Source organism: Pteropus alecto, unplaced genomic scaffold, assembly GCF_000325575.1.
Source record: "Pteropus alecto unplaced genomic scaffold, ASM32557v1 scaffold35, whole genome shotgun sequence".
Lineage (NCBI taxonomy): Eukaryota > Metazoa > Chordata > Mammalia > Chiroptera > Pteropodidae > Pteropus > Pteropus alecto.
Genome location: NW_006437828.1, coordinates 10,030,203 through 10,041,328, shown reverse-complemented (window position 1 = coordinate 10,041,328; position 11,126 = coordinate 10,030,203). Strand labels below are relative to the sequence as shown.

The 11,126-nt window shown below is 51.3% G+C and overlaps 1 protein-coding gene across 1 annotated transcript in view; it reads left to right on the top strand.

Annotated features, from left to right (window-relative positions):
• The first annotated feature begins 4,905 nt into the window (after positions 1 to 4,905).
• Positions 4,906 to 11,126, top strand: part of ERICH6B (glutamate rich 6B) — a 35,794-nt gene continuing 29,573 nt past the window's right edge. Inside the window, exon 1 of the mRNA XM_006914987.1 lies at positions 4,906 to 5,413. Within this exon, the coding sequence (XP_006915049.1) occupies positions 4,906 to 5,413 (508 nt within the window). The remainder of the gene's footprint in view (positions 5,414 to 11,126) is intronic.

Genomic DNA, 11,126 nt, shown 5'->3' with positions numbered 1-11,126 from the left:
TCCTGTGGAGTTATTGACAGGGGACTCGGCTGGTCCACAAGGCTGCGCCCCCTGCTGGGGTGCAGGGGAGGGGGCGGGGCTGGGAGCTGTCACCAGAGTGTGCAGGACCCTGGGTGAGGGGAGGTCAGGGAGCTGTGCGCGGGAACCAAGGCCCCTCGGGGGCCCTGCCCAGCAACCAGAGGGCACTCGGGGTCGCGGGCACAGGCCCCGCCTCTGCCCTCCGTGTCAGGCAGGAGCCTCGGCCACCCCTTCTTTTGAGACTTCTTTTAAAGGCAAGGACCACGATGACCAAGAACTGCCCTTTGCGCTGACACCCCGGGTCAAAGGAGGTCCGCGGGCTGCTTGGCGAACCATGCCGGTTCCAAGGGTCCCAAGGGCAGAGGACTGCGTTGGGGGCGGGGCAGGGAAGGACGGGGCCACCACACTGGCACATCACACTCTCGTGTGTCTTTCCATCCCCTCTCTCTGCCCAAGCCAAGGGTCCCAAGGGCAGAGGACTGCGTTGGGGGCAGGGAAGGACGGGGCCACCACGCTGGCACATCACGCTCTCGTGTGTCTTTCCATCCCCTCTCTCTGCCCAAGGCCACCTCCTGGGGCCACACAAGTTGTACACGGCAAACCGGCTCATCCTAACGGAGCAGCCTGGCTTCCAGCCCTCAGGGGCTACGACCCCACCCAACCGCACATGCTTTGCCGAAACTGGGAGCCTGTCTTAGGTCCTTTACCTGGGAACAGGTTGTGGTCCTCTCGTGTGTCTTTCCATCCCCTCTCTCTGCCCAAGGCCACCTCCTGGGGCCACACAAGTTGTACGTGGCAAACCGGCTCATCCTAACGGAGCAGCCTGGCTTCCAGCCCTCAGGGCTGTGACCCCACCCAACCGCACATGCTTTGCAGAAGCTCAGAGCCTGTCTTAGGTCCTTTACCTGGAAACAGGTTGTGGTCATCGTCCCTCTGCTCCGTCTGTCATTAAACCAGCATTCACGGAGGGAGTGTTCTGTTTCGCTTGTCTGTTTGAATGAGTGACTTCTGTCTTCCTCATTAACTTCAAGTAAACATTTCAGAAATCCTGGCCTCAACCCCTCAGAAAGACAAATGGGATCCAAACCTCGCCGTGGGGAAGTCAGTCTCAGGGCGCCCCATGGCAGGGGTGAGGAGACAGACCTGAAAGGCTGTGGCAGCGTCAGCTGCGATGTAAAGTCTACCCCTGGCCTGGTCACTGAAGAAGCGTGTGCGCACGACGGTAAATGCACTCGGCAGAGCGCATGGCACGTCTTTAACGCTGAACTGTAATTCATTGTTGCCGAACGCCTTGAAGTGCCAAACACCCGCTGGGTGCAGGCATTCAGGGACGAATTGTGCAAACTGCGGCCACCAAACAGCAGAGCAAAGTCCCCACCTCTGTGACAGGCGGGGAAGACAAAGCCAACGCAGAGCAGGCAAAGCGTGAGAAAGATCAGACGGCCTTTTCCTTCGTGCTTTTGATAGAGACAGCGCTGCGGCTGGGCCGTAAGACCCCTGTGATGTGTGGTGACCAGCGAGCAGGAGGTGGGGACAGGTGCTGTCCCGCTCGGGACGGTGGCCTCGGCTCACCACACCGGAGTCGCCCATTTCCATAGAAGCCAGACCCTCGATGTTTTGTGAATTCTGCCATTTCTAAATATTTACTCTAATTAAAAAAGAAAAACACTATTAATGCCGAATAAAATGTCTGCCAGCTGCTTTGATTGAAGCAGCCGCTTTGTTAAGCTAGAGATGAACGAGCTATAATCAGCTGGTTATCGTCAGTTATTTTAAAGTGGATGTTTCCTGTTGTGACTGCAAAACTTAACCTGCAGTCTGTCAGAAGTCAGAGTCCAAATGAGTCGAGATCTGCATCACCGGTCAACACCGGGACGTTTGCCTCGGACGCTGGGTAACTCCTTGCCATTACTAGTTATTTCTGCCCGGCTGGCTTTTCTGACACATTTCTAGAGCCTATAGTGCCATTTCTTTTCTAACTTTTGAAACAAGAACGCAGCTGCCTGGAGCCGTTTTAGAAGGTCCAACGGGAAAATGGAAGCAAAGCCCCTTGGCCCTGAGTGACAGCATGCCGCTGACAAACCATCCTGGGCTGTCCAGGGGGCTGGCTGATTTTGATCTTTTATCTTAAGCCACTGAAGCATATGAAAGGCGGTGGGTCTCTGAAGTGTGGGCACACCTTCCATGAGGAGACTGGCGCCTCTGGGGGAGGTCGCTCCCACACCCCAGCCCCTTCCTGCTTAGAGGGCAGCTAGAGCAGGTGGTGTGTTCAGGTTTTATGTCAACATAAGGTTGGCGGGACTCCTTTAAAACAGGAGAGGCTCCTGCAGACGTGGACATGGCCCCGAAGCTTCCCACAGCTCACCCTTGGGTGCCAAGGCGCTGCCCTCTGCCCTCGTCTTGTGCAGGATTTACACCTCACCTCCCCTCGCCCTGAGACCGTCCGAGCCGGCCTACAGAAAAGACGCGCGTACACCGCAGAGCTGTAGAGTCACAGCTGTAAAGAACAGAGCCGGCTGCTGGCCCTGCTCCCAGCCCCTGCTGTCCCCTAAGGACCTGGGCAATGGCCGGAAGAGCCCCTTGCTCCAGAGCCACTGCGCTCACTCCGCTTCCCCAGTCACGGCCCAGCACGAGGCGCCTCATGCCGGGATGCGGAGCTCTCTACGCCCGGACTCGGCCTGTCCTTTCACTGCGTCGTCATCTCTTTGCCAGGTCACTTTCCCCTGCCCGGGGCAGCTCCGATGACTCCTCACGCGCCCCCTCCCCACCCCAACCTTCTAAAGTCTCAAACTCCCCGTGAGGCTTTTCTCCTCTTTCCCCAAACTTGCCGTCCGTGCTTCCACAGATTGACCTTTTGCGAAGCTGTCTGTCACAGGGCGGGCTCTCTGAAAAAAAGACTGTAAGGTGCAAATAGCCACGATGCTGAGATGCGCAGCGTTCAGTAGAGACTAACACCCAACAAAGGAGGAGCAGAGACACAGGACCCACGCAGGGGACAGTGCTGCGGACCCAGCTTGGCCAGCGTGGCTAGCCTGGCGCTGAGCTCTGGGGTGCATGCCACCTCGCAGAGGCGTCCTGCCTGCGGTCAGCTGGACTTGCACATGCCCGCCTTGCTGGGTCACCAGATGCAGCCTGCCCCGCGAAGGGAGTGGCTTCGGGAAGGTGGCTCTCTGCAGCCGAGGCAGGTCCTGAAGGAGCCGGTGGCTCGTGGCTGTCTGTCGACCACACTCCCTACAACTCGGTAGCAAGTCCTTCTTGGAAAAGAGCTCCGGGCAGCGCACGTCTGCGCTCGCCACACTGCCCCAGGCTAATCCTCCTGAAACCCGGTCACCCATGAGCTCTAGCAGCCCTGCAGGTGACGAGAAGCCAACAGTTCACTCCTCTCTTCACGGGCACTGGGTCGCACATGTGCAAGAAGGTGACCCCAGCCATCTCATCTGGCTGGGTTCCTAGAACAGAGCGTCCCAATCAGAGATCTGGACAAGGGATGAGCCTCTCCAACTCATCCCAGTGTGAAGAGTAAACGTTACCATTTTTAAAACTTTGGGATGCACTGCTCTAGAGTCATTTACTTTCGGCCCTTCATCCGTCACCGATCATATATGTATTGGACATCTACTCTGCATCAGGCACCGAGCCAACCCTTGGAGGCAGAGTGGGGAACAGGTCGCATAAGGTCACCGTCACTGAGGCACGTACAGTCTAGCGGAAAAGACTGAACACGCAAACACAGAAACAGAAACAGAATTAGAAACAGCGGTAAGTGCTCCAGGACGGTATAGGAGAGAATGACGAGGTCGGAGACTCGGGTCGGGACGGTGAGGAAGTCAGAGCGGCTGACAGGCACCGGACCTCGCGGGCCCTGGAGGTCACGGAACGGTGTTGACGCGGCAGTTCTGCGCGGGAAAGGCAGGGCAGCGGCGGAGGTGACAGGAAGGCCAGTTAAGCGCACGTGCGGTCATCCAGACTGCAGCGATGACACGCTTTGCCGCGGATACGGGGCCATGGAGACGAGTGGAAGGATCCAGAATCTGCTTTTAAACAAGAATCACTCCTTCCTGCTCTCGAGAGATTCACAGTCCATGGGAAAGACAGAAAGGCAAACCAACTGTTAAACATAGCAAAATAGTTCCCGTAATGAAAACATACAAGGTGCAGAGGGAGCACAGCGTGGCGCGTGGGAGACTTCCCGCAGCCCGGGTGTTGGAGCTGGGCAGTCGAAACGTCCGGAAGCATTTGGCGAGTGGACTGTGCTTCCAGCAGAGGTGGCGTGTGCCCGGCCGTGTGCGTGGCGGCCTTGATCATGCGCCTCGCCGACCTCCACCGCCAGGGGCCTTCGCTGAGCGGGCGGCCCGGCCACCACGGCTGCACCGCCCCTGTCCGCACCCCTTCCACGGTGCTTGTCGCTTCTTTTATACAAATCTGTTTGCAGGACGGTTTTTCTCCCCAGATGTCAAGCTTCCGGAAGACAGTCTCCGTCTTGTTTATTTATCGTAGCAATAAATATTTCTTGATGAATGAACGAAAGTCTCCTCTAGTGATCCCACCGCTAAACCCTGGTCACACCTTGACTTTCCAGCCCTCCTCGCTTAACCTCCTATCGGTGGGAATTTCAAAGGCGAGGCCTTCGGGCGCGCGGTCTCTCTGCTCGCGCCTTGAGGGTGACGCTCCTGTTCCCCGCTTTCGTGCCTTTTCGTGGGCCACCTTGTACTGATCGGCGGACTCAGAGGGTTGTCCAAAGACTATTACATGAAATGAGGGAACGAAAAATGGATTTAAATCAATGTGCAATAGGCAAGGACTGACTCATGGGCTTTTACTCCTTTCTTGATCCCCAGGATGATGAAGTGACTTCACCTGCTGGCATCTACTTAACGCGTCCCCAGCATGTCTGCTGAAAACAGCCAGGCACCAGTGGGTCCATCGCCTCTTCACTCCCCCACCACCTCCCAGCAATCCACCCAGACCTTCTCCTCAGAGGAAGAGGATGCTGAGGGAGAGAAGGAGAGTCCGAAGGAGGAACCTTCATTTTCTAAAGAAGACGAGTTTCTGGGGGAGAACGGGTACCTGGAAAACTATGCGGAGGAAGATGAGTATCTGCAGGAGGCACAGTTTCTCACAGCAGAGGGCTATCTGTACGCACGCGACTATCTGTATAAAAACCAGTATCTGAAGTGGAGAGAGTACTTGCAGAAGGAAGTGGGTTCGAATGAGCAAGATTATTGGTATGAAAACGATTATCCGGAGAGCAGAGAGAACTTGCCGAAGGAAGTAGCTTCGAATGGGCAAGATTATTGGTATGAAAACGATTATCCGGAGAGCACAGAGAACCTGCAGGAGGAAGTAGCTTCGAAAGAGCAAGACTATTTGTATGAAAACGACTATCCGCAAAGGGGTGAGTAACTGTCTGGAGGACAGCCTCCCAAGAGATGGGAGCTTTAGTTCGCCCTGCCCTGGCCAGGAAAAAAAGAACACACTTGAGATCTAGCCACAGCTTGAATTATCAGCACTGCCTACGGTGCCAGTGGGCAGGGCTGACCGAGCTCTACTGCAAGGCGGACAGCTGTGCCCTGGGTGCTGTGCCAACACAGCAGACAGGGAGGCTTGAGGGACATAAAGCAGCTGCTCGTGAAAAGACATACGCCATAGTTTGTATTTTTTCTTTTCTTTATTGCATAAGTAATACGTGTTCATTGTGGATGTTTGAGAAACTGTGTATAAGCAAAAAAGAAAGAAAGAAAGAAAGCTAAAATCACTGCCATCCATACATGATAGTTTCTTTCACAGAGTCCTCCCTAGACTGACTCTACATAGTGCTTGTAACCCGCTTCCGAAGGTACATTTGTTTATACACTTCTATATTGTAATTATATATAAATGTTAGATACTTATATGAATATCATTAATTAAATTTTCTACAAATCATTGTATTGTGTAATACAATCGTAGAATACGAACTATAATATTGTCAATCGATCCCCTATTATCGATCATTCATTCATTGCTCCTGATTTTTGTTACTTTTTTAAACAGCACTTTGATAAACGTCCTGAATTTTTTCAGCGACCTCTACTTATTTCCCAGAATACATTCCCATCATCTGTCGCTAGGTCAACGGACACCAGTACGCTTCTCGGGGGGACCAGTGGGCCCCCAGATGGCGTCATCTTACCCTGCTGGGGGTATTTAACTTCACAGTGGTCTCCCTCAGCCCGGGACTGATATTTTTCCAGTGCTGTTTCTGCAGTTGGCAACTTTGCCTGAAGCTGGTTTTCATTCTCTGGCAGTGGCCCCTCTGTGCTGTCGTCGGAAGTGGTTGCTGTGCCTTCTCTCACAGGCATCTTCCCTCGATACTGTGACCGCCAGGCCGCACCCAACGATGCACAGAAAGTTAAAAACCTAGGTCCTGTGCATCATCTTAATGTTGACCTAGAAGTAGAACTAAACTATTTTTCTGGATCTGGTTCTGCTACCAACTCCAAGCATCTCAGGCAACTTGAATTTTTAAATCTCCATCGGATCACACACAACCTGCATCCTAAAAGCTGGATGTTCGCGGCAGCCACACAGACAATTTACCCTTACGTCCCTCTCCATCAAATCAGATGTATCATCCTTGAATCCTGCTGCCCTCATGGACCTTTAGTTGGGGCATTGGAGACATAATTCCTCTATACTGGGGTGACTCTCTTCCCTGCGGGCCTCTACCATGAAGCTCCCTCTCGGAATGTTAATATCCCAGCTGTTCAAGTCCTAAGTGCAGTTTCGATACCGAAAAACGGCATCCAGGCCATTCCTTTGGCACAGTAGAATCGATCGTTCTTAACATGCCCCCTCCATGCACTGGCCTTTGTAAATACATTACCTACTAGAGTAGGGCAAATACGATGCTGTAGAGAATAGCACTGTGTATAAAGTAAGAGCTCTGAAAACAAATGCCCTGCTAGTGAACATTGGAGAGGCACAGAAAAACCCGTAGGGGAATGCTAAACGGCCTTAAAAGGCACGGGGAAGAACGTCTTAGTCTACAAAAGCCCATTGTACAAGCGGTTTACAAGAGGATTCTTAACTTTTCAAAAGAATTTATATTAAGATTCTTTATGTGAAATAGTCTTCCAATATCTTTAAGATGTAACTGTGTCTGCCCCTTGTTTTAAGCCTCGGAGCATGACGACAGTGCATTCCTGACCCACAGCAGACGCTCAGGAGATGCAAACTGAATCGAGTTCGGTTTCATTCACTTCATAAAGACAGGCGTGCGTGTGCGCGCACACACTCACGCATGCGCACGGCAGCGTTTATTTTTATAAACTGCTTTGTGAATTAGTTGGCACCTATAACATGAGCCCTACATGTGACAGATGGGCTCCCATCTTTTGTGCAGATGGATAAATTATTACAGGTTAGGGATGGAGCGCTATGTTTAAAAGGATTCTGAGGCTCCGTTTGGGCTCAGCAAGCAACACCTGCCACAGGATCGGGGCAGGGGGAAGAGCGCAAGTGCCATTTATTTGTCTGTCTGGTGGCAGACACCTCTCGGGAGCTTGACTGCCTAGGTCTGAATGCCAGCTCCCTCCCACTTATTGGCTGCACAAAGTCGGGCAAGTCACTTACCCTATGTGCTTCGGTACACCTCTCGGGAGCTTGACTGCCTAGGTCTGAATGTCAGCTCCCTCCCACTTATTAGCTGCACAAAGTCGGTTTCGGAATTCTTAACTATAACTAGAAATAACAACTGACCTACTTTATAGGATGTGTGTGAGGAGTCAAGGGGTTAAATTACATTAAGCGCCATGAGCTATACCAGGCTCCTAGCATTTTAAGCCTCTCTCTCTAAGTGCAGTTATTATCCCCTTCCTGTTGACTTGAGAAGGGTAGTTTACACGGCCCCGGCCGCATTTGACCCCTCTGTGAAAGGGACATTATAAAAAGACAAGAGGAGATGCAATGAACTAGAGTGTGGGAGCAATCTGTGCCCCGCACCCAACCACCTTGTAGGCAGGTAAACTCCAGAGCCTCCCATTGCACTGGCCCAATCAGTATAGGTCAGACTAACAACCCGTCTCTCCTCTCTTCTTTAAAGGGATGATTTTCCCCCACGGTTTGTGAAAAGCCAATAAAATGAGAGAAGTGACTTGAATACAAATGCAGCCTCAATTGCCACTGAATAATTAATAACCAGTCATGACTGATCTCACCCGGAGGTTTCAAATAGTTTTTGTAAAATGTGTGTAAATGCTCTGGGGTCAGCGTCAGAAGATCCAGCACGTGGTGGGCACCTTGACCTTGGCCTGTGTGCCACTTACTTGCTCTAAGTTTCGGTTTCTCCGTGTGTAAAACTACAGTGTGGCCGTGCTAATTAAAAGAAAGAACCCATCTGAAAGACCTCCCACATCGTACAATTAATTATAAGGTGTAAAAATACTCTTCAGACCTCCCAAGGTGCAGGAAGGTACTGGAAGAAGCACAATCTACGTTACTATCAGGCTGTCAGAGAACAAGAAATCACCCTGAAACGCGGGCTTTTTTGTTTTCTAGACCCTAAGACATCCCTAAAGATGAATTCTGCTCGGCGGCAAAACCAGCGAAGGTTGCCACAGTCTATGAATTCTGATTCATCATGGGTTTCGCTTAACAGTATCGATACACGTGTTCTGCTGGATTTGACTGTCTGTACCCTTGCTGTCTCTTCTTCGCTGTTTGCCTTAACTGCTTTAATTCAGTTGCCATTTCCAATAGCAAGTTGGTCTCCCCACAATCATTTCCAACAGAGACCCTAGAAATTCTGCATGTTTAGGAAGGAAGGTACAAGACAGACTGATAAGGTGGGGGTGCAGACCAGCCGACTTGTCAAGCAGGAAGTTCACTGATTGTGGCCAAGCTCCCCAACCAGTGGGGGTGCAGACCAGCCGACTTGTCAAGCAGGAAGTTCACTGATTGTGGCCAAGCTCCCCAACCGGTATGCCTGGAATCAGCAACTGATCGGGGGAGATGCTGAGCCCAGGAGCCGTCACCCCCCAGACCCCGCTCTGCTCCCACGCAAGGAGCACCATTTTCTGTGTTTCTTGCCCCAAAGAAGGTCATGAGCACAGTCCAATGGCATAGTGTGTCTACATGTATTTCACGATCTTTGTCTGCTTTAATTTTCCCAGCCACCATTTACCCCCCACCTGACTCACGAGGAAGCTGGAGTCGGAGAGAGGGCACGTGACCGCTCCGAGGTCACGGAAAATCAGGGGCGCAGCCCAAGCCCCCCCTTCTTTCCCCTCCGACCACTTCCTCTTCTCCTTTCCTTCCTCCTTTCGTCTCTTGTTTCTGCTTTTTAATCAATTATGGCCATATTTTAATTTTAGAAGACTGATATAAAAAGAAATAAAATGTACTTTTGTCTATTTTTAGCAGAAGATTTGAAAAGCAGAAAAACATCACCCAACTCGCCAACATCAAAGTATAAGTAAAGCTGATTCGCATTTCAGTGATTTTTATTCCGTCCTTTCCACCCTTATTGTCTGCATTTTGGGTGGTGGTGGTCCTCGTTTTGTTTTGTTTTGTTGTTTTTTTTTTAATATTTTAAACGTACTGTAAATGCGAGTTTACATTTTATTTTTGCCTGTGTTACTTAATTTTTGATGGCATCGTTTTAATAGCCAAGTAATATTCCTCGATAATATTCTGCCACATAGGTAAACTCCGGAAACATGTAAATGTTGAACATTGGTTTCGAATTCCAATTTTCTGATTCTCATTTCTTTACTATTTCCACTCTGCCATTCTCTTGGAATTGATGGCGTATTTTATCCCAATTGCACGTGAAATTCTTGACGTCATCATTCCAGGCGAACAGTGATGTGGTCGAATTACACGAGCAGATTCTTTAAAATTAAAAATAATTTTTAAAATACTTGTATCCTCTGAATCTCGGTCACCTGTGTTGTACAGATATCCTTCATCCCATGACACGGAGGTCCCTGTGACAACCCAAAAGATTAACACGGCAAACTAGAATTTCCAAAATCACGATTTCATAAAAATTATCTTCTTCAGCTCTCTTTGATTTTGCAGAAGTTCAACGTCAACTTCATAATTGCCAAAGGAAACCATTTAGGAAGACAAAACTAAGGAAAAGAAAAAATTTTTTAATTCTCTAAATCAGGACCTCTCCACCCCGATCCCAGAATTACATACTTAACAACACATTTTTAAGTAGAAAGGAAAATGGTTTCTTTTTTTCCAACCTTGTCTTTCTCTTCTTCTTCCCAATAGAATTCGAGGTGGCCTCTACATCGCAAACCCAGCCTAAACTTGATATAAGGTAATAGTTTTCTTTTGAGATAAATCAGGTAGAAATTCACGCTTAGGGATGATGCCTGGGGAGCCTTTCGATTTCCAAGGACAGGGAGTGGGGGTCAGGCTGGGGTAGGGGTGCAGGGAGCAGGTCCCCTAAGGGAGGAGGGGTTTCATGAGGGGTGTCTCCTGGAAGTCACACACAAAAGACTTACCAGTACTGCTCCCCTCTGCCACTCTGTCACTCACAGGGTGAGGGACGGGTCCCACGACCGGAGTCCCAACACCCAGAACTACAGAGACGAGAGGGCAGGGGCCACTGAGTCAGAGAGAAGGTCTGAGGTGGGGACAGAGCAAAGGGCCCTTGGGCAGTGCTGGTGGTCTGAGGGGCAGGGCGGTCTGCCTCGCCCAGGCCCATGTCCAAGGTCTCAGTGACCATTCAGCGAGGGTCCATCACAGGGCCACAGGCTTGGCCGTGCTAGACGGTCGGTGACTTGCCTATGGAACAAATGATCAATGCCTTGAACACGCTCAGTCCTACAAAGCAGTGTGGGGTGCACACGACTCCCGACCCATAGTCCTGTCCTCACTTCTCAGCCGGACAGTCCCTCCCGGGAGGATGACAGGGCAAGGGGGCCAACTGTGGGCACTGGGGAAGTAGGTCGACGCTCCCTTCAAAGAAGGCGCAGGCCAGCTTGGTTACGGCGAGAGGCAGGGGCCAAGTCCCAGCTCTGCCACACAGGGAAGCCACAGGCTGCGGCCCCAGGGCACAGGGCTCCCGCAGGGCGACCCTCGACCACGCTGAGGCGGCCCCCCAGCCCTGA